Source organism: Podarcis cretensis (genome assembly GCF_951804945.1).
Source record: "Podarcis cretensis genome assembly, chromosome: 13".
Taxonomy (NCBI): Eukaryota; Metazoa; Chordata; class Lepidosauria; order Squamata; family Lacertidae; genus Podarcis; species Podarcis cretensis.
Genome location: NC_137182.1, coordinates 2,018,308 through 2,042,886, shown reverse-complemented (window position 1 = coordinate 2,042,886; position 24,579 = coordinate 2,018,308). Strand labels below are relative to the sequence as shown.

Here is a 24,579-nt window from a genome sequence, read left to right as displayed (position 1 = left end):
TGAAAAAAGAAGAAGGGTGGGGTGGGAGGAACCGTGGTTACTGGGATATTGTCACTTTCCAAAAAGTGGACAAAACCATAGCTAGCTGGAGATTTGCCAAGCTGGCACTCAGATGAAGTGCCAGCTCCACTTCAGAAGCCATGATGGCTCTGCTGGCTGCTTGACTAGCTAGAGGCCGCCCAGCTGGCAAGCAAACAGCTCAGGTTTCATTCTGTAGTTTGAGTCATTCTTCCAGAGATGTGTTCCCTGCAAATCACCTGAAGGGCATGGCAAAAAGTCAGCTAACTTCTTCAAAAGGGAGCCATTCTGACTGAACCATTTGCCAAGGTGCAACCGGGGTAGGTATCTAATTTTACACACAGATGACCAAGAAACATTATCCTGTAATGTACATGATTAGAGCTGGGCGATTTCTTGTCCACCCTCAACCTACACAGGGCCTACACATATCTGTGACCCACCAAACTGACTCTCCCATGCACTGAACACTCTGCTTTACCACCTGCCCCGTCTACACTCACAGTGAGGATGCATTCATCTTACTTAGGGGCTTCTGAAAGTGAGCAGGACGATCCCATGCTGAGCAACCACATTACTGTATTAGCCTAATTATAAGCCGCACTTTCCCCCCAAATTTGAACCATGAAAAGTTAAAGTGCAGCTTGTATTTGCAACCTTATGCCACCACCAAAGCGGTGTGGCTCCCCCCGCCCCCAGGAAGCAGCCCGGGAGCGCAGGGCAATGGCACACCGTCCACCTGCCACTCCCAAGCCTCCCCCAAGCCGCCAGAAAGAAGGGGGAAGGCCACTGGCAAAGCAGTGCTGCCCCCCCCCAAGGAAGCAGCCTGGGTATTGTCTTTTTTTCTTTTCCCTCCTTCAATTTTAAAGGTGCAGCTGATTTGTGAGTGCGCCTTATATTCGGGCCAATATGGTAAATGCTTTTCTTTCTTAGCCTAAGAGAGCACAAAAGGCAAAGGGGAGTACTTAATTTTTATGTGCAAACTCAATTTCTTATTTGTTTTATTATCACAAATGGCATTCAGTGCTCCAGGAGGCATCAGCAACCAAGGGAGGGTGGCATGTTCTCAAGAAGGTCTAAAGAGAGCCCCAACCCTCCCTGCATCTGCCAAATATATCATCATCATCATCATCATCATCATCATCATCATCATTATTATTACATCACCATCCCGAAGATCACAGGGTGATTCACGATGTAAGCATACAAAACGCGAACACAAAATATGTAATAAACCCAAAACAAAAGCAAACCAATTACCCCACCCCTTTAAAGGCCATAGAATGTTTAATTTGCCAAAGGTCTGGTTAGAGAGAAACATTTTGCCTGGTGCCTAAAGATGCTTGCAGGCCAGAAGGACAAAGTCTGAACCAACAGCCACCAGCACAGCCACCAGCACAGCCACCCACCCACAGCAGCCTTTGAACCCCAGGATCCTCTTTACTGGGCTTTCAGGGACGCAAGGCTAATAAGGAAGTGTCCCCTGGGCATCTTCTGCATGAGTCACCACTGGCCAATCATGGTTTCTGAACCAGAGCTGACCTACATACAAAAGTGGGGAGAACTGCTGAGGAAGCAGAATTAACCACCAGCAGATGGCAGCAAAGTAACAACCTGCTCTATGGTCTCTTACTGCCTGCTTCTGATGAGAATACAGTGGTACCTCAGGTTACATACGCTTCAGGTTACAGACTCCGCTAACCCAGAAATAGTGCTTCAGGTTAAGAACTTTGCTTCAGGTTAAGAACAGAAATCGTGCTCCGGCGGTGTGGCAGCAGCGGGAGGCCCTGTTAGCTAAAGTGGTGCTTCAGGTTAAGAACAGTTTCAGGTTAAGAACAGACCTCTGGAATGAATTAAGTACTTAACCCGAGGTACCACTGTATATTATTACAGGCTCCAGCAGAATTCACATCCAAGACTCTAAAGCAAGCAAAGCCAAGTGGCTATTACCCTCCCAAGGTCAGAAGAGGCAAGGCTCACATCAGAGTTTCTCATGATGGCCAAGTTTGAGCCAACATTCAAAGCAAAGCAGGTAATTCAAAAAGAACCCCAAACCATTCCAATTTAATGGGCAGAATTTGCCTAGTCAAAACAGCAAAGCAATAGTCTGATCATGAAGCTTAGGGAACTGGAAAAAGCCACAGACAGCTAAAACAAATGATAGTTCTTGAAAATTTGAAATGGGCTTAAAACTCTGCAACACTAAGAAGCAGATTAAGGAAAAAAACTATTCGTACTCTCAGTTTCTTGCAGTAAGCCAACTGTGTTTTGGTGTGTCCAAATCAGTTTCCTGAATTTATTGGGGCTTTTTCTGAAAAGCATGAGAAATATGTGGAGAGCTGAGATTTAGAGAAGTGCAGAAATGTCACTGTTCACGTGGGGAGAACAACACAGAGAGTATTCCACAACTGGGGAGCCACTGCAGAGAAAGGCCCATTCTCGTGTTGCCACCCTCTGGACCTCTTGAGGAGGAGGCACACGAAGGAGGGCCTCAGAAGATGATCTCAGGGTTCGGGTAGGTTCATATGGAAGCAGGCAGTCCTGGAGGTATTGTGGTCCTGAGCCGTTTAAGGCTTTATAGGTCAAAACCAGCACTTTGAATTGGCCCAGAAACTAATTGGTAGCCAATGCAATTGGACCAGCATCGGTGTAGTATGCTCAAGCCATCTTGCTCTGGTGAGCAACCTGGCCACTGAATTCTGCACTAACTGAAGTTTCTGAACCGTCTTCAGAGGCAGCCCTGCTTATAACACATTTCAGTAATCTAACCTTGAGGTTACCAGAACGTAGAGAACAGTAGTTAGGCTGTCCCTGTCCAGATAGGGGCGTAGCTGGGCCACCAGCCGAAGCTGATGGAAGGCACTCCGGGCCACTGAGGCCACCTGAGTCTCAAGGATCCAGGAGGACCCCCAAGCTACAAACCTGCTCCTTCAGAGTAAGTGTAACCCCATCAAGAGCAAGCGATCTCCCACTCATCTGGTCTAGGGAACCACCCACTAACAGTGCCTCTGTCTTATCTGGATTGAGCTTCCCTTTGTTGGCTCTCATCCAGTCATGACTGGAGGCAAGACACGGGTCCAGCACTTCCACTGCCTCACCTGAAGACGTAAAGGAGAAATGGAGCTGAGTGTCATCAGCATACTGCTGACAATGTACTCCAAACCTCCGGATAACCCCACCCAGCGGTTTCATGTAGAAGTTAAACAACATGGGGGATAGGATTGAGCCCTGCGGAACCCCAAATTGAAGGTTCCACGGGGCTGAAAAGCACTCCCCAAGTCACACCCTCCGGGAATGACCACCCAAGTAGGACTGGAACCACCGCAAAGCGATGCCAGCCACCCCTAGTTTGGAGAGTCGCTCCAGAAGGATGCGTTGGTTGATGGTATCAAAAGCTGCTGAGAGGTTGAGAAGAATTAACAGGGACGTGTTTCCCTTGTCTCTCTCTCGACAGAGGTCATCATACAGGGCAACCATAGCACTTTCTGTGCCAAAATCGGGCCTAAACCCTGTTTGAAATGAATCCCGAAAATCAGTTTCTTCCAAAAGCGCCTGGATCTGGTCTGCAACCACTTGCTCCAGAACCTTGCTCAAGAAAGGGAGATTAGCAACTAGTAGTTAGATTTTTTGAATCCAGGGAATGTTTCTTAAGGAGTGGTTTTACCACTGCCTCCTTCAAACAGGCAGGGACCACCCCCTCTCGTAAAGAGGCATTGATCACCTCCCTGGCCCAGCCAGCTGTTCCCTCCCTGCTGGTTTTTTATCAGCCAAGAGGGGCAGGGGGCTAGAGCACAAGTGGTCACTCTGACTGATCTGAGCACCTTGTCCACCCCCTCAAGCCTTACCAACTGAAACTCATCCAGCACAACAGGACTAGACTGTGCTCTGGACACCCCATGAGATTCATCTGCTATAACAGCAGAGTCAAGGTCTTGGTGGATGCAAGTGATCTTATCCTCAAAATGCTTTGCAAACAAGTCACAGTGAGCTACCATTGGTCCTATCACTTCCTTTGGGCCAGCCTGTAAAAGGCCCTGTACAACCCAGAAAAGCTCTGCTGGACGACATAATGAGGATGCCATGAAGGCAGCAAAGTATGCCTTCTTTGGTGCCTTCACTGCCACTAGGCAGGCTCAATAATGAGCCCTTACCAGTGTTTGGCTGCATTCATTCAGATCTTTCCTCCACTTGCCTTGATGATATCAAGGCAGCCATATGGCCTGCAACATAAGGAGAGACGCCAACCCTTTAACATGAACGGAGCTGTTTAACTGGATTGAAGAGTACACTACTGAAAGATTTCCACAGGTAATTGGGGAAGCAGAAGGACTAACAGACAGATCAGATAACAGCACAGCAGCAGAAGCCAAGACAGGCCTGAGTCAGGTCTATGAAACATGGGAGAAAGACAAACAGGTCCAAATCCTTTTCTGCAGGAGTGCTCAAAGTCTGGTCTGGGGTATATGTGGTGTACACAGGCCACAGCCTCTCTTTCTTTGCTTGCGAGGGTTGGCCTACAGACCTATCAGTTGCAGCTCTCTTGAAATGCTGCGCTCTGGTAAATTCACAACTGCTGACTGCAGAGAGACTACACTCAGGAGGCCAAACATTACATAATGGGAAATGCCCAAGCAACTACCAGTTTTGCTCCAGGTGCACAAATTGAGAACCTAATACATGTGCCAACTTGAATGCTTACAAGAAAAGACATACTTGATCAGGAAGACCCAAACACACATGTGGTCAGCTAAGCCCTCAATGTCATGCAAAATAAGGTAACTAAAGCAATACCAAGATTGGGTCAAACATACCTAGTTTTACACTGGCCCCATTTTTCCATAATTCATAAACATTCTGACCACAAAAGCATTCCTAGATTTGGCTGACAGTAGAAGTCTAGGTGCCAAGAATTTACATGATGTCAGATGCACTCATTCCAACAAGTGACACCTCTGACAACCATTTTCGTTGACAGCTGCCCTCAAAACAGCAGAGCTTCACGGGATTCCTTCAGACAATCGGTTTCTGGAATATTCATCCCAATTTGCTTGCAGAAAGTCTATGCAGAGGTTATTGAGCAAGTTGTTATGATCTGTCTATAGGGAGGTTGGGTAGTCTTCAGTGAAGTCTCTAATTGCTAAGTTGTTGGTTGTTTATCTATAGAAGAATAAAATACTACTGTTCAGCTACAAGAGGCCTCAAGGCAGTGTGCAACATTTATTAATTACAAAGAGCGCTCACTAATGGTTCCTCATCACCCAGGAAAAAAGTGACAAGTGGGGTTCTGCAGGGTTCCGTCCTGGGCCCCTTGTTGTTCAACGTCTTTATAAATGACTTGGACGAAAGTATTCAGGGGATGCTCATCAAATTTGTAGATGACACCAAACTGGGATGCATAGCCAACGTCACAGATAGACTCAGAATTCAAGATGACCGTAACAGACTGGAGAACTGGGCCCAAACTAACAAAATGAATTTCAATAGGGACAAATGTAAGGATCTACACTAAGGCAGGAAGAAGTAGCTGCACAAATATAAGATGGGGGACACCTGGCTTGCCGGTAGTACATGTGAAAAGGTTCTGGGGTCTTAGTAGACCACAAGCTGAACATGAGTCAACAGTGTGATGCAGCAGCAAAAAAAGCTAATACTATTCTAGGCTATATCAAGAAAAGTACATTGTTCCAATCAAGGGAAGTCGTAGTACCACTCTATTCTGCCATGCTCAGACCATACCTGTTTTGGGCACCACAATTTAAGAAGGATATTGACAAGCTGCAATGTGTGCAGGTGAGGGCAACCAAAATGCTAGGGGTCTGGAAACCAAGCCTTATGAGAAATGGTTGAGAGAACTGGCTATGTTTCACGTGGAGAAGAAGAGACTGAGAGGAGATATGATGGCCACCTTCAAATATCTGATGGACTGTCATATGGAGGGTGGGACCAATAGCTTCAAGTTACAAGAAAAGTGATTCCGACTAAACACCAGGACGAACTTTGTGACTGTAAGAGCTGTTCCATAGTGGAATGGACTCCCTTGGAAGGTGGTGGATTTTTAAGCAGAAGTCGGGTGGCTATCTGTCATGGATGCTTAGTTTAGATTACAGAAGGTTGGAATAGATGACCCTTGGGGATCCCTTCCAACTCTAGAATTCTATGCCAAGATAGAATTCTTGAATAGAATCGCTCCAATGTTTTTGTATTCTTCCTTTCCCAAACCAATTTGCCACATGAATGTCCACAAGGAACAAACTAAAGCAGCCACATCTGGCAAAACAGCCCCTAAACATGACAAAGGCAGCCACTTGGGAAGGGGGGGTTTCAGCTGTTCATTTCTACAAAGATGAATTTCTAGGGCTGAAGAGAAGCCACATCCTCTGATCTGGGAGGCTGGCCCCCAATTCCAACTGTGTAGAAAGAACCTGTAGTTAATTTGGTGGCAAAGGAAATGTTCTCTGCACATGTACAAAGAAGCGCTGCACCAAAGTGAGCTTGGCCTCAAACTCAACCCTGGTTAGAAATTCCTCACCTCCTCAGCTCTGCTTTCTCCATTTCCCTCCTGGATTTTACTCTGCCTCAAGAGAGTGCTTTGTCTCAGAGTCCATAATGAGTTTACCAGTTCAGTTTTGAGATCCCTCCATGGCGGGATCTAGTTATAATTATTTCTCGTCTCACTGGGGTTCTGTCTTATATCACACCCATCTACCACCCATGACATCCAGGTGCTTCAAGGGAACTATAGGCCACCAGTGACTTACTGAGAAAACCCACATAATGCATTTGTCTGGAACTTCAAGGATTCACTTAGCAAGCCAATGGTCATGATTGGCATCACTGTCAACTCAAACCTTTTGCTTTTTTGAAGATCCTGGATGTCCAGCAAACCAGCAGAACAGACTGAATGACTCAGGCTGAAATTAATTCCTCCCATTTGAGAAGAGCCATTTGGCATCCTCCACAAAACCCTAATATAATCCAACATTCTCCAGCTGAGGAAGACAAAACCTGCAGTACATTACCAACATTCAAAAGGTTCTGAAGAATCCACATTTAAGCAGTTCCTTATTTCCTGGCATGAGAAAAATCATTCTTCAAAGTGAGCATTCAGACTAGGCGGCCTCATGGCAGCATTTTACAGCAAACCCCTCTAGAAGTTAAGCAAGAAAGAAGCCAAAAGGGCTGGACTGCTCACCTCTCTGCATTGTGAAAAAACACTTATTATTTAAAAAAAAACCATGCAAGTCTTCTCTCTCTGCTGAAGCTAAGCAGACATGGGTCTGAATGGACCTGGATGGGAGTCTGTGGGGGTCCCCATGTAAGAAGAGGGTAAAAGGGAAACTCAATCAGAGACTGACTGCCATCAGTGTGTTTAGGAAGACCTTTTAAAAACGTAAAAATATTTTGCTCTGGTGGCAAAATGAGCAAAGCGAAGCTGCTTGGAGAATCTCTGAGGAATTATGGGACTTCAAAAGTGATCGCCTCTGAGGACATGGAGCAGGGCCTCAGCCACGTGACTGTGTAAATTTCTTAGTTTGGAGCTGTTATCTCAAAAACTGAAAAGCAGTCTAGAAAGGTACTATTAATAGCAGAAAAGCTATTAATCTTCGCTCTTGGTGCTGCATGTCAGCCCTATATCACTATCCCCACGCACATTTACCATACTTTCCTTTGGTTCCCCATATCCCCCTCCATAAGGTGAAAAAACATCTGGGAGAGGATGATTTTGAGCAAATAGCTCAGTAACCTATTTTTCCTCCACCCCCCTTAATCGCAGTCCCCAAGGCTGCTTTTCAGTTTAAAATAAAACAGGGAAAGAAATTCCCAACTGCATGTAATGTAGGGATGGGGAATGAACGGCCAGTAGGCCCATTTCAACCTGGAATTAGCAGCACATCCATCACAATAAATATTCACATTGATTTTAATTGTATGTCTATTGCTTCTTTTGTTTCTAATGATTTGTATTAATTGTATTACAGTTTGAATTCCATAAGATTGCAAGGCACAGGTAGAAAAACCATTAAGTAATCCACCCAGATGCTCAGCAGTTTTTAAGTGAACTGTGGGTGGGAAGTTTGGAAACCACTTCTCTGGATCATTCTCCCTAGTTCCCCTTCCATCTCCCACATAAAATTCTAATAATCTTAAGCTCTGTGAAATTCCTCCCAATGTTTAATTTCTCCTTGTAGCTCTTTCGGAACTTCCAGGGTATGACTGTTGTTACTTTTTTGCCATGGGAACTGAAAGTGACTTACAATATTTTAATCCAAAAACAAAACAGATACCTTAAAATCAGTATAAAAAGTCATTTTTTAAAAGTTTGTTTCCCCACACTGCATCTTAATACAGCTTTCTTGTCTCAGGGCTCTACCTGGAATCAACAAGTTGGGCCAAATCACATGACACTGTTCCAAGCCAGGGAGAGGCGTGAACATTAAGCTTACGGCCAAAAGGGTATGAAATTTATCCCGCCCCCTCCAACTTGACCAGAGAAAAAAGGCAATTATAATATTAATATAACTATCTATTGTTTATCATTTATCCCAACCATGCACTTGAGATGAGAGAGAAACACAAGAACAAAACAGGAGGAGGACAATGAACAGGTGGAAATAGAACGAGAGGCAGGTATGAGCGCCAGGCAGGGCAGTTAAGCTGCTTGCTCCTGCCGCTCCTGCCGCTGTTCCCTTAGCAGGAGACAGGCTGGACTTCTGCTTTGCTGCTACTGCACTCTCTCTCTCTCTCTCTCTCTCTCTCTCCCCTCTCGGCAATGACGGCAGGCTGTAGTAGCTGAAGGCTGCACCCCAGCATGTGCATGCTCCCCAATTTCTCTCCTCCTCCTCCTCTCCTCTCCGGGATTCTTCTGCAGCACGTAGATGCTGCCTCTTCCTCTCCCCACCTGAATGGAGCCACATGCTCCTTCCTCCCCAGCCAACTTGCACGGCGTCAGCCGGATCGTGAAGATGCCAGTCACCAAACCTGGCAACAAGACAACTTCACTTGGTCACAAGTGGAGCATGGCAGCCAGGGGATTTCAAACACTGCCTGGAAGGGGTCCCAAATTGGCCTGTGAGGTTAATCCCCTCCAACCATGCCCAACTGCTCCACACCCGATGCCATATGTGGGGAACTCAATTGCCCTGCCCTGCAGAAAGCTTTGCAAGCCCTAAGTTCAGGGCTGCCAAGCACTGGGCTGGCAAACCCCCTGGTGCTGTGGTGCCCGACAACTAGCTGGCTGTCAGGCGTGTGGGAAGCACTGTGCAAGGGACGTGGATAGGCTGGCTTTCCTGCCACCTGTCAAAGTTAGGGGTCGGGGGGGAGGGAGGGAACAGATGAAGATGGCAGGATCTCCCACCTGTCCAAGGCTCCTCACCCTGGAGTAACATGTCACCAGGTGCTGAAGCTGTGCTAAGCGGTAGGTTTGAAATGTGGGCTTAATCCTGATTAGGAGGGAGAGATCCAGCCTCAAGACACTTAAAAATAAAAAACCCACCTTCTTAAGGCATTCAACTGAACATACATTTTGTTAGAAACCATATCAACTCTTAACATTTTTTTTTAAAAAAAAAAAAAACAGTCCTGAGAAGGGAAAGGCAAGTGACATCACTAGAGTCAACTTGAGCTACCCAACAGGAAGAACCGGTTTTCCCTGGAGTCAGTCCTTTAGGTATAAGGCTATACACCTAAATACAAAATAGGATAGAGATGCCATTTTCTAGCTCATTGCTCAAGTTCTGTATCTACACAGCCTCAGATACTTTAGGTCCCTAATGAACAAATGGCTTTACCATTCTGAGGCAGCGGTAGATGACAGCAAACGAGGGTCTTCACAGTTCTCCCCAGTAAGCAGACAGCAAATGGCCACAGACACTCAAATTTCCCATGATTCCTCTTGTCTCTCAACTGGTAAAATGAATGCGGGGGGGGGGGGGGTTGCACGGAGGGAGAAGATCCCTGCTTTGGACATTTCCCCCCTATACTCATTAGAAAATCAGTTGTTACCAAACTCCAAACTGCACTGTTAAAAAAAAATCACTCTCCTCCAATGCCAAACAAGTTTCTCCAAGCAGCTTGGGTTAGAAGCAAATATCTCTCTCTGTCAAGAAGCTCAAATTAACTTCTATCGAACCTCCAGACTGCATTCATTACATTTCATGTGCCTTCTGAATTATGTTTCTTACAGTACGTTCCAACATCCTTTAGCACACAATCCTGTTTAGTGGTGAACTCTGCAAACCCAAATTGCTTCTTTTTAAATGTCAACGTCTTCCAAAGTGAGATCACAGGAGATGGTGCAGGATAAGCCACCATGAGATACTAAACAAATCCAGACGTCAGATGGATTAAGAGGTGCAACACACAGGTATGAACTTAGTGCTATATAAAATTAAATCCACCTATCTTGATATTGTGGCTTTTTAATTCAATTTTTAGACAAACAAAAATTCAGCACAGAACCATTTCAAGTGCGGTAAAGGCCAATTTTCCTTTCAGTGTTACTCACTCCAGTTCTGCATGCTGTGACAATGCATGTAATATTTTCTGCCTTTCAGTGTACCATCTATGAGCCCACAGCAGTTGCATTTTAAAGCTAGAACAAGGATGACTGGCTGCCAGGTTAAAATGACTACCATAAGGCTAACTTAATGAAGGGCTACAAAACTACTCCCAAGTGAAAGCAAGAAACAACTTTTTGAGATGCTTAATGCAGCGACTCACCATGACAGTGCAGTCTTCTGAGCCGCTGGCGATGACTTGATCATTGTGAGGACACCAGTCGATGTCAAGAACAGGTCCCGTATGGCCACAAACTGTGGGGTAGGATTTGTCAATTCTACCTGTCTGAAGAGAGTGAAAAAAGTGCTGTAATGTACAGAACAAGGAACAAAATGCAAACAAGCCCGGGATGGGTGACCTGCCTCTCTCCAAATGTTGCTGAACAACAACTCCCATCCGTCCCATCCAGAAGGCCACTGGTCAGGAATGAGGGGAACTGCAGTCAAACCTCTGGAGGCCACAACTTCCACACCCCCAAAGTCAGCACTTCATGTTCAGTAAATTATCTCTTACACACAAAATATAGAAATGTATGGTGCTAAGGTTTTTTAACAGTCACACCTTGACTGTAATAGGTTAACTGAAGGCAAAGTTAATTGCTCAAATTCACATAGACAAACATTGGCGGCAGCTCTCCTGGGGTTCCATCAGACTGTTTGGCCATCTATCCCAGTGTTGCCTACTCTGACTGACAGCTCCCTAGGATGGGATGAGGGAGGCCTTTCCCATTAACTGATGCTACGAGAGATCCTCTGAATGGAAATGGCAAGGACTGAAGCTGAGGCCTTCTGTATGCAAGCAGGGGTGCTTTTCCCTGCAGCTAGGGCAGCTTTCCAAACTTATTTCAAAGTTTGCATGGCTGTAATGTCAGAAAAACCTTTAAGCTGTATTTCTCCAAAGATTTGCACTTGTTTAAGTGTTTAAAACTCACCCCATTTATTGAACTGTAGGCAGATCCATGACAGCTGCCTTTTTCAGACACAAACACCTATGACTGGGTTTCCTAAGCTACTCTTTGCTCCTTATGCTGCTTGAACCCTGGATGATGCATCCAAATTACTGCACTGCTAATTCCAGGGAAGTGAGTTTTTCCCCCAATTCAGAGTTGACTGTGCATAAGGTTTCAGAAACAGTGATAGCCATTAGCTCTTGCAGGCTGACCCAAACCTGCTTGTCAAAATCAGGAGAGGGGGCAAGTCCTAAAGGACTATGAGACACAGCAACAGGAAGCAATCCTTACAGTTCCACTGAAACGGAATAGAGAGGTATCTCTTCTTCACAGCTAGGAACATGTCATGGGCATGGCCACTTAAATGCCTATCTCGTGCCTGTGACCAGATGGAGATGGACCAGATGCACGGCCTCTGATCAAAGATCAAATTGCTACTGCAACCTTTAAGGAACCACCAAACTGTTTGCTGGCCAATGGTGTGTCAGACCAAGCCAGCACACTATCACCTGCAAGCCCCTGGGCAGCAGCTTCATGTACACAATATCTTAAAGCTGGGGTGGTGATCCTCCAGCCCACCAACGTTGAGGGCTGAGGGGGGTTGGGAGTTCAACACCATCCAGAAAGATGGTCCACCCCTGTCGACAGGAAACATCATGGACAGGACTGAGGGGAACAAAATGACTCAGGAGGAGAAAGGGCAAAGATTCAGAGGCCTGTGAGCCTACGGAGGAAGACATCCCTACACCAGCGTGGAGTCCTTCAGGCGCAAGGGCTGAATGTGTCCATCTGGTCCCCCCAACTCCCTCTAGGCCACACCCTTCACTAGCCCTGCCTGGGATGTGTCACTGTGCTCTGATCATGCCCCTTGCTTGTCAGGATAGAGAGGGTTGTGTGAGTGTGTGTAGAAACTGCACAAAATTGACCTCTGCTGCTTTGCCCACTTTGCCTCTGCCCCCTGGAAGGCTGCCCAGAAGCAAATGTGGCCCCTGGCCCGAAAAAGTTCCCCCACATCTGCTTCCCAATTTTTTGCCTACCAGTTTGCATATAAGACACTGAAGAAGGTGGAGAGGAAGGAAAACGTATTTCCTCTATGCCAAAATCTAAATGGAGTGGTAGATGAATGGTCTGGGCGGGGGGAGATAAGTACTACATCTAAGGAATACAAAATCAACAGGTTGAGGGGCTTGTGAAAAATTTAACTCTCTAACATGGCAACACTTGAACATTTTAAAGAGAAAAATACAGAACTATCTTAAGAGAGAACCAACATTGTGTAATCCAGACATGTATTAATATCTCAATCAGGATTTTGACTGAGAGGGAAAAAATTAGCTGGTACATACATATTAAACTTGCAAATGCAAGTCTGTATGAACAAGATTAAAACCAAACACCAAACATTCAGACAAACAGCTGAGAGTTCAATCTCACTCAGCAGCTTGTGTGAAATGAATGGAACGTATGATTTTTAATGATTTTTTTAGTTATCTAAAATGGCAATTCATTTGCTAAGACGCAGACCTACAATTATCACTCTCTTTGTGTCATTTTATGTCTACTGTCATTTGTGTCTACTGCCCTTTTATACACTTAAGAGAAAAACAAATATAATTGCAAGGGCCCTTACACCAAGTGTGTCACAGTTTGGGATGTAACCAGGAGTCTTTTATTCACGTATAATGACTACTTACTAAAAACTTGGTAAACAATCTCAGAATCAAAATGGAGTTTTTCTTGTTTGATGAGCTTCACCAATCAGACTGGCAGGGTCTCTCAGTGGTCACAGACCAGATAAAGACCTACAGAGGTTCCTCAGAATGGAAAAGATGGGCTTTCAGCCATGAAACTTAACTACTAAATTCCTCACCACAAAGGCTTCCAATAATGAGTCAGTTGTAGTCAAATGGGACTTTGGTCTGCAACAGAGCACCCACAAGAACAATTCACTGCAACTCACATCTTAGCTTACTTTTAGGATCATGTGAATCACCCTCTGATTTGCCCAGTTTATGTGTCATCTCACCAACCACCAAACCATTCTTGAACCCTGCAAGTTCATAGGCTTCTTACTCTATTCATGGAAAAATAACAATACTTTCTCCTGATTTGAAGTAACTATGGTTAACTATGTTGTCCAAAACAAAGTTACTGCTAGCTACAAATTGCTCTCATATCAGAGATTGAGAAATCCGGATTAGAACCTGGTTTTGAATGGCTTGAGAGCAAACTATGGTCACTAACCATGGCTTAGTGTTATGTGCAAACCTGCTCATTGGGTGGGAGAGATCCCAAAATACAATCCTGGTTCCTCACTAGGGCAAACATGTACAGTATGTTAGTACTACTTTCTGCAATATGCATCATGACGGTGTTTTGTTTTGTTTTTAATGTTAAATGCCACAAAAAAATTAAGTGCCTAAAAGTAGGCTGGTCACTTTAGAGCAATCATTATGGATGTTGATAAAACTAAGATAAAAACAAATGAGCAGCTGTAGCACAGAACAATTCCTAGCAATTACAGTGGTACCTCGGGTTAAGTACTTAATTCGTTCCGGAGGTCCGTTCTTAACCTGAAACTGTTAACCTGAAGCACCACTTTAGCTAATGGGGCCTCCTGCTGCCGCCGCGCCGCCGGAACACGATTTCTGTTCTCATCCTGAAGCAAAGTTCTTAACCTGAGGTACTATTTCTGGGTTAGTGGAGTCTGTAACCTGAAGCGTCTGTAACCTGAAGCATATGTAACCCAAGGTACCACTGTAGTTGTATGGGATATTATTCTTAAAACAACTCTTTTTTTTTTTTTTTTGATTTTCAATACAAGTTGAAGAACAAAACAACACACACATATAAACCAACGCACACATATCAACCAACCAAAACGAAAAACAACAAACAGACAAACAAAAAAGAAAAAGAAAAAACAAAACACACCAATAAACCCATACATATATCCATTTACAACATTACATTAAGGACTTCCCTCCATCACGGTTTGAGCTCTATTTTAACCTTATCTCCCTGCAGTTTGTTTTTACCATCTGTATCAATACCTCTCAGGCTTTATATTATACCTACTGTAATTTTAATATTTCCTATATTTTTTTCTATATATGTAAAGAATTTATTCCAATCCGTAATAAATTTAGTGTTTTTCTGGTGCCTGATCTTCTGTGTCATCCTTGCTAGCTCTATATACTCAAATAATTTGGATTGCCATTCTCTAATAGTTGGGATATTGGGAGTTTTCCAGTTTTGCGCTAAAAGTAACCTGGCCGCTGCCGTTGCATATTGGAACATGGTTTGGTCTTCTCGTCTTATCTCCTCCCCTACCATTCCTAAGAGAAAAGCTTCAGGTTTCTTAGGGAAGGTGTATTTCAATATTTTTTTTAGTTCATCATAAATATGTCCCCAAAACCTATTCACTTCTCTACAGGCCCACCACATGTGAAAGAAATCGCCCTCTTTTAATTTGCATTTCCAGCAAGTTTTGTCCCCGGTCTTGTACATTTTTTCCAATTTCACAGGGGTTATATACCACCTGTACATCATTTTTTGTAAATTTTCTCGGAGTCCAACACATGCTGTAAATTTCATATCTTTGTTCCAGAGTTTCACCCACCTATCAAATTCTAGATTATATCCGAGGTCTGTGGCCCATTTGATCATAACTTCCTTCACTTCTTCATCCTTGGTGTCCCAATCTAGTAGTTGATTATACATTTTAGAAAGGAGTTTGGAATTTCCTTCTATTATTTCCACCTGATATCTGGACTTTTTCTCACTCATCCCTATTTTTTTATGCTCGTTCCATAACGCGTTAATTTGATAGTATTGCAACCAAGTTGTTAATTTGTCTTTAATTTCCTCATAGGGTCTGAGTCTCCATCCTTTATCTGATCTTGTCAATAGCTCCTCGTAAGTCCATCTTTGTCCTTCCATGTTAGTTTTTTTAATTATGATGATATCAATTGGTGACAGCCACCATGGGATGTCCTTTTCTATAAGTCTCTTATTTCTGTTCCATACTTCAAGCAGCGCTCCTCTAAAGATATGGTTGGCAAACCCCTTATGTGCTCTCTCCTTATCCTGCCATAAATACGCATGCCAACCAAATCTAGCATCGAATCCCTCCAAATCTAACAAGTCTGTGTTTTTCAACGCAATCCAATCTTTGATCCAACACAAACATGCAGCCTCATAGTATAATTTCAGGTTCGGGACCGCAAACCCTCCCCTGTCTTTACGGTCTGTGAGTAGTTTGAATTTGATTCTTGCTCTTTTGCCCTGCCAGATAAATCTGGACAGGGTTTTCTGCCAATCTTTGAACAGCTTCGTGCCCCTAATCACCGGGATGTTCTGAAATAAAAACAGCAGCCTTGGAAGAATACTCATCTTAATTACTGCCATCCCCCCCGACCAGGAGAGTTTTAGCCGGCTCCATGTCTCTAAATCCTTTTTAACTTCTTTCCAGGTCTTTATATAGTTATCTTCCACTAAATTTATGTTTTTCGTAGAAATCCAAATACCTAAATATTTCACCTTTTTCACGACCTTAATTCCCGTTTTTTGCTCAAGCTGGTTTCTTTGATCTTCAGATATGTTCTTTGTTAACATCTTGGTTTTAGCCTTATTCAATTTAAAGCCAGCCAGTTTCCCAAATTCTTCCAACAACTCTATAACTTTATCGATATGCTCTACGGGATCTCTTAATGATATTACCAAGTCATCCGCGTAGGCTTTTAGTTTATATTCCTTCTCTCCAATACTAATTCCTTTTATTACCGGGGTTTCCCTTATTTTATTTGTGATTATTTCTAACACCATAATAAACAAAAGGGGAGACAGGGGGCATCCCTGTCTTGTGCCTTTCGAGATCTCAAACGAATTAGTTAAGTTATTATTAATAATCAACTTGGCTTTCTGACCCGAATATATTGCTTTTATACCCTCCATAAATGGCCCCTCCATTCCAACTCTTTGCATACATTTTAGTAGAAACTGCCAGGATACATTATCAAATGCCTTTTCCGCATCGATAAAGATTAAGGCTGCCGGGATGTCAATCTTAAGTTCCAGATATTCAATAACATTTACTATATGTCTTACATTGTCTTTTAAGTATCTATTTGGTAAAAAACCAGCTTGATCTTTGTGGATAGATTTGGATAAGTATTTTTTAAGCCTATTAGCCATTATTTCCGCAAAGATCTTATAATCATTATTAAGTAATGATATCGGTCTATAGTTTCTGATATCCAACTTATCCGACTCCGGTTTCGGAATTAAAGTTATGTAGGCCTCCTTCCAGGAGTTAGGCATCCTTCCTCCTTGTAGGGTGTTATTCATTACATCACGAAGGACCGGAGCCAGAAGTTCTTCTAAGACTTTATAATATTTTTGTGACAGACCATCCGGTCCTGGTGCTTTCCCTGGCTTCATTTTTTTAATTGCGTCTTTAACCTCATCTGTTGTTATTAATTTATTTAAATATATTTTTTCTTCATCCGTCAGCTGCTCTCCTTTATTTCTCTTCAGGTAATTTTCTATTTCTACTGGCTCTTCATCTTCCTTTTTGTAAAGATTTTCGTAAAATTGTAAGAATTTTTCCTCTATTTTACCAGGGTCTTCTAATATTTGCTCTCCTATTTTAATTTTGTTAATTACATTCTGATTTTTCCTTTTTCTTAGTTGCCACGCCAATAAGCGCCCCGTTTTGTTTGCAGATTCAAAATATTTTTGCTTCATTGATTTAATTCTCCATTCTACTTCTTGGCTTATTAGTGACGAGTATTCTGTCTGTAACACTTTAGCAGTTTGCTTAGTTCTCTCGTCCCTCAGGTCTATTATTAGTTTTTCCTCACAGTCTCTTAATTGTTTAAGTATTTCATCTTTCTTTGCTTCTCTCAGTTTTCTTCTATAGCTGTTCTGTTGTATTAAAAATCCTCTTAACACCGCCTTACTCGCCTCCCAAACTATATCGATTTTTGTTTCCTTATTCAAATTTATATCGAAATATTCTTTCAGAGTGTTTTTAGCCTTTTCAATTATTTCATCAATTTCAAATAAATATTCATTCATTCTCCATCTATATGGGCCCAATGATTTACCTTTTATTTCCAACATGATTGGGTTGTGGTCAGAGAGGGTTCTAGGTTGTATTTCACATTTCATTGTTCTTATCGATAATTCTCTTGAAACCCATATCTGATCAATTCTGCCCCAACTCTGATGAGATTCTGAGAAATGCGTGAATTGTTTCACTCTTGGGTTTTTATGTCTCCAAATGTCAGTTAGATCTAGATTCATTTGGAGGTTATCAAAAGCCTTTGGGAGTTTCCCTTGGTTCCCTTTCCTCTTTTTCTCGTTTCTATCTAACTCTGGTGAGGGGACACCATTCAAATCTCCCAGAAGAATTAATTTATGATTTTCTAGTTCTAATAGCACTTGTTCCAATTTTTGAAAAAATTCCGCTTTATTTGTATTGGGTGCATACACGGTCACTATGTTGAGTTTTTCCCCTTGATAGTTGATTTGGACCCCCAGAATTCTTCCTTCGGTATCCTTACATATTAATCTTGGGTTCCATTTCTCTTTCACGTAAATCACCAGCCCTCTCTTTTTATTTACGTCCGAGTTAATAAATTCTACTCCTAACCTTTTGTTTATCAATATATGTTTGTGTTTTTTAGCTACATGAGTCTCTTGCCAGCAAATCACATCATAGTTTTTATTCCTCACAACTTTCTCTACTTTATTCCTTTTTGATTTTTCATTCAAACCGTTTACATTCCAAGTCATAACATTCAATGACATTGTTAATACAAGTTCTATTTAGTCCGTCAAAATTTTCAAATTTAAATTTTTGGGCTTTCGTTCCCAGGGTAATTTTCCTCTTCCTCTTCCTCACTTCCTACCACTCCCTCTTCCTTTTCTATTTCTATTCCTTCTTCTTCCACTTCGTTTCCTTCCTGTCTCTCCTGTCTTTCCTTCCTCTCCCTCTTTCTTTTTTTTCCCTCTCTTAATCCCTCTCTGTCTCTTATCCTGTCTTCTGCCTTGCCAAGCTCTTTCTCATACCTTCTCAAAAATTTTTCCACCTCCTGGGTGTCTGTCAGTTTAAATCTTTTGTCTTTAAAAAAGAAGGTAATCCCCTCAGGGAATTCCCATCTATATTGTATGTTATTTCTCCTCAGAACCCTGGCTATCTGTCTGTATCCTTCTCTTTTACGCAAAAGCCTAACTGGTATTTCTTTCAACACAATAATTGTTCTATCATCAATTATCAGTTTTTTATGATAACTGGTTCTTAGTATTAAGTTCTTCATTTCGATTGAATTTAGAATTACCAGACAGTCCCCAAGGTGTTTTTTAGACCTGTGTTGCTGGGCTCTTGTTTTTACTCTAAAGGCATTCTCCATTGTGCTCGCCACTTCTTCCTCTTCCAATTCTAGCCATTTAGCTAACTCCTTAGTCATCTTTTCTTTTATATTCTCTTTGGTTTCCTCCCCTATTCCTCTGAATTTAAGATGAAGATATTTCTGTCGCATTTCTGTCATCGCTAAACTGTCCCATATTTGTTCCTGTGTTTTGTTCATTTCTCTCATTTCCTCCTTTATCCTTTCTGTTTCTTTTTTCTGTTCTCTCATCTCTTTTTGAATTTTTTTGTTAGTTTCCTCACATATTTTTGATTTAACAGATAAATCTTGAATTTTTGCTGAAAGTTCTCCTACTGCTCCTTCTATCTTCCTGTCTATTAGTTCCTGTATTTCTCTCATTTTTTTTTCCATATGAGTTTCATTTTGTTTAAACTCTTCCTTAATTTTCAGCCATAAAATATCTAGATCCTTGATCTCTTCTTGTCGCGATGACTTTCTTTCACTTGGGGTCCCCCCCGCTTTTTTCCCATCTTTACCCCACATTGTGACTCCGTTTCACGTATTTTCTTTTATACAAATTCTCTCCCTTAGAGGGCTCACAATCTTTTCTCTTTCTTGTATAAACTTAAACCTCTGCCCCTTCCAAAAGGATATAGGGAATTATTCTATTTTCCAAGAACGTTGAGGGGGCAGATACCACCATAAATTAGGTTTAAACCCACTACTAAGTATATATTCAGATATTCAAAATATGGAGAGATATAACCCCTTAAAAAATAGATTCAAGTCCATGCTAGGTACTTAACTGTTTTAAATCAAATCAGTCACATGGGGGATGTTTCCAACGAGAACACGAATATTATCTAGATTATTTTATATAGAGTATGTTAGACTGTCCAAATTTGAGCTCGATCTCTTCAATATCTTCAATATCTCCAAAATCTTCGAGACACTTCGGCCACTTGGCGGCCTAATCCAACATTAGTAAGGGTGGGCGTAGTTTGAGCACAGAGTTCCAAATTATTATAGAAATGTCCAGCACCATCAATGAAGGTAAGTAACAGAATTTGTTATATGTTGAAGTTCCACACTGTCAGCTCCTCCTATACCCTAAAAGAGGTGTCTAGTACGCGGAGATGGTGTCCAGCGCCCAAGCCAGTTCAAATTCAGACTTTGTTTTCCCCCTTAAATTGTCGCAGAGTCTATCAATTCAATTGCTAGACCCCCGTGGAGGAGATTGATGTCATACAGGTTAGTGGTATAAAGGAATAAAGGCATAAAGGAACAAGTAAGAGGGAGAGAGAGGGAGGGACGGTGTATGAAATAGTGGGAGGGGTACTTAGCTCACAATGCTTTGTTTAAAATAGCCATGCTCAGCTCCAAAAGACGTTCCAGAGAGTTTACAACACAATATTAGAAATCTCTTTGCCGTTTTCTTTCTTAAAACAACTCTTAACTGACTTGTTTTGCAAAGCATTTTGACTACAAAATTGCTTGCATCTGCTGGGATCTTGAATCCACTGTTAAAGCAGATGAATCTCGAGGGGTGTCCAGAGCACAGTCTAGTCCTGTTGTGTTGGAAGAGTTTCAGCTGGTAAGGCCTGAGGATGCAGAAAAGGTGCCTGGATCAGTTGGAGTGGCCACGTGCTCTGGACCTTCGCCCCGCCTGAGTGATGAAAACAAGCAGGAAAGGGACATCTGGCTGGGCCAGGAAGGTAGGTGATCACTGCCTCCTGACGCAAGGGAGTGGTTTCTGGAGTGGTCCTTGCCTGTTTGAAGGAGGCAGTGGCAAAACCACTCCTCAAGAAACCTTCCCTAGATTCTGAAAATCTAACTAACTACCAGCCAGTTGCTATTCTCCCTTTTTGGGGAAAGGTTCTTGAGTGGGTGGTCATGGAACAGATCCAGATGCTCTTGGAGGAAACCGATATTCTAGATCCATTTCAATTGGGCTTTACGCTGAGTTTTGGCACAGAAACTGCTTTGGTCATCCTGTACGATTACCTTTGTTGTTTCTTTTCTCTCAGGCCTTTGGCTATTTACACAATCTATGGGCTATTTTTTTTGGGGAGGGGCGTATTTGTTTGTTACTATTTTATATACTTTTGTCTTTTTATATTGTAAACCGCAATGTGATCCTTGGATGAAGAATCCTATGGAAATTTAATAATAAAATAAATAAGCTAGCTTTTTACACAAACCCTTCCAGAGGGCTTAAAGTTTACCAAATAAGACCATTTAATGAAGTCACACAGGCCAAAATAGATTTCTGTGTAAAAGTCCTGATAGGATGGGCAGGAAAACTGGTGCAGTCTTCCACCATGACTAACCCTGTCTTTCTCATAGAAAGAGGCAGCTAATCGCAGAAATATACTTCTTAGATAACTGAATGTAGAAAGTCACTTCCTCAGGAATGTCTGTTATCGCCCCAGCTGGAAATAAGGAAGTGGCACCAACTTGCACATTCCGCTTTGTGTATGCTGAAGAATGGAGCAGAGGGGGGGAGAAAACTGTATCACAAAGAATGGGTTTGAAACGCAAACAAAGCTCTCTCCTTCATAGAGAAACAGTTTCTCCTATGGCCTGGCAGCAACTCACTCCCACCTCAAGGTTCAAAACCTCAGTCCCACCTCTCCTCATTTAACAAGACCTACTGCATCTATAGAGCACCCACATCTACCAACACCAGATGGGTTATACCCAGGTGCTAGACTTAAATGAAGACCACAGAGTTGATGCAGACCATGACAAATGGCCATCAGTCATCCAGCAAGCCAGCCAAGCTCTCCATGACTAACCTTTGTTAAGATAAGGAAACGGGGAATATAGTAACACCACCATCACCAAAAGACTGCTACAGAGCCATTTAAGTTGCTCTGGGGACACAAAGCTTGTACCTTCCATCAAAACTCACAGAATACATTCAAGTAACATCAGTTAGCAACTGAAAGCTCTAGCAAAGCAACTGGTTGAAACATGAACAGCTATCAGATGATGAGCAAAACTCATTCAAAGTCCCCTAAGCCTGTTACACAGCACCAGTAGCAGACTGAAGATGTTCATGAGCTAACGCGGGGTGGGGTGGGGTGGGGTGGGGTGGGGGGTAAGAAGCAAGATGTGCATATAAATTGTGTCTTTATAGTCCTATACTGAAAATGCAGTAGTTTCTATGGAAAATCTGCCCTGGAAAGATCTATGGCAATGCGCAGAAATTCACCACAAAATTAGCTGTGACAGATACAGGCAGAACAAAACTGCCAACTTGCTTGCCAGAGGAAGAAACTGAGTACTTGGCACAGCTGCTGCATTTCATTACTGAACAGCAGTTTGTTGCTCCTACTATATTGGGAGGGGAGGAGAATGGCAAAATCTAGAAGAGTACAGTGGTACCTCGGTTTAAGAACAGTCCTGTTTATGAACAATTCAGTTTACGAACTCCACTAAACTGGAAGTAGTGTCCTGGTTTGTGAACTTTACCTCGGTCTAAGAATGGAATCCGAATGGTGGAAGGGCACCGGTGGCGGGAGGCCTCATCAGGGAAAGCACGCCTTGGTTTAAGAATGGTTTCGGTTTAAGAACGGACTTCCGGAATGGATTACGGTATTTTTCGCTCTATAACACGCACCTGACCATAACACGCACATCGTTTTTAGAGGAGGAAAACAAGGGAAAAAATATTCTGAATGAAACAGTGGATGTATCATTTTTGTGCTTCATGCTGTGGCCACAGACATGTGATCTGATGGTGAATTTGGGGTGACCCAATGCAAAAATCCTGAGAATCCCTGTGCATCCATGGTTTGTAACCACGTTTTTGCACCATTGCAGCCCCAGGCAACAGTGGGTGCGTGATTTTTGGGGGGCAGGCTGTAGCCATGGACATGCTATGTGCTCTGATGGTGAATTTGGGCTGACCCAATGCAAAGATCCTGAGGATCCATGTGGATCCATGTTTTGTAACCACGTTTTTGCACCATTGCAGCCCCAGGCAACAGTGGGTGCGTGATTTTGGGGGGGCAGGCTGTAGCCATGGACATGCTATGTGATCTGATGGTGAATTTGGGGTGACCCAATGCAAAGATCCTGAGGATCCATGTGGATCCATGCTTTTTAACCACATTTTAAGTGGGGAGGGAAGGAAAAACACAGAACGGACAAGGAGCACGAGAGGGGTGTGCAGAGAAGCAGCTGGCTAAGAATGCAGGAGAGGGGTATAACTGGGAGGGAGGAAAGGAAGGCAAAAGTTTTCCCTCACCTACCCACCCAAGCCAGCCAGCTCGCGCGCTCTCTCTCTCCCTCCTGCATGTTTTCAGCTTTCCCCTCTGCTTGCCTGGAGGGGAGGGGCTTTCCCTGTTCTTTGTTCCGTTTGAGCAAACACAGCAAGGAAACAGAGATGGGTGGGCAGTAAGACCCTGAGGCAGAATGCCGGAAAGCAGCCGCTTCCTCTTTTCAGCTTTCCCTTCTCGGAGACACGTGTTTTGATTTTTTTTGCCTCCCCTTGCGCCATTTGGCTCCAGGGACCACACATTCGCTCAATAACACGCACAGACATTTCCCCTTCCTTTTTAGAAGAAAAAATCTGCGTGTTATAGAAGGAAAAATACGGTAAGTTCGTAAACTGAGGTACCACTGTATCTAGCTTGCATTCCTTAAAAACCAGAAGAAGCAGAATACCGTTCTGTGTCACCACTTCTGAACCACTGTGACTGCCCTCAGGAATGCCCTCCTCTCTGTCATCTGTGAAGCCCTGACCTACAAGACTGGCCACTATGGCTGAAATCCTGTTTTTATAGTAACATTGTACAATTTCTTTTTGTGTTGTATGTAAGCTGGGAAAGTACTAACAAGGTTTTGGGAAGGAGGAAGGAGGACTCTAGGACCCTGTCAGAATCCTCATGCCTCCTTCCCAAAGCCAGCACCTCACTTACCAGGCTTTGGGAAGGCAACATGGGGGGGGGGGCAAATGAGGCTGAGAGCCACAAAAAAAATTCATCGAGAGCCAAATGTGGCCCTCAGGCCGTGTGCTGGACCACCCTGCTCTGTTAGTTACACTGCCTCTGTAGTTACACTACACAGGCCCTCAGTCAAATATATATTAAGTACGGTATATATTAACATGAGGAGGAGGAGCTGAATTTAGAGAAATCACAAAAGAATGGGATGCTACTCATTTCTGATAAATTAACTTGTGCCACAAAACTGTCTACTTAGTAGATGCTGGGGCTGAATTTTGAAGACTTCACTTCCACATCAAATTCCTTGTGAGCATAAAAGAGAAGGCAAAGAACAAGAAACGTGATAATGGTAGGTTGGTGGCTTGCCCGTTTACTGGCTGGTGGCCAGCCTTATTAGTCACGGCCTCACTTCATGCCACAAAGTCCACAGACCTTAACTTCTACAGTAACCCAACACTTGCAGTTTCTTCCTCACTGCTCTCAGGACAGGAATGACATATTTGGCTGGCAGAGGTTCAGCTGTGTGGAGCAAGCAAGAGATGCCGTTTCTTAATTCTGGTCTTTCCCCAGGAAAACAAATAGTGCAGCTTCCAAAAATGAGGAGGGTTTTTGCTCCCAAGCTTCAGATTTGCACGCCAAGTTTCAAACTAAAACCAACATTTTCATAGGCAAGTTTTATGAGTGAAAGTGCTGATAGTCCCTCAACAGAAGAAAACAGCAGTAA

At 43.1% G+C, this 24,579-nt stretch overlaps 1 protein-coding gene across 2 annotated transcripts in view; it reads right to left on the bottom strand.

Moving 5' to 3' along the window:
* CORO1C (coronin 1C) overlaps positions 1–24,579 on the bottom strand; it is a 73,846-nt gene that overhangs the window by 10,655 nt on the left and 38,612 nt on the right. For both annotated transcript variants that reach the window (XM_079949778.1, XM_079949777.1), the window contains exon 3: positions 10,738–10,860. In XM_079949778.1, coding sequence (XP_079805904.1) covers positions 10,738–10,860 — 123 coding nt within the window. The remainder of the gene's footprint in view (positions 1–10,737; positions 10,861–24,579) is intronic.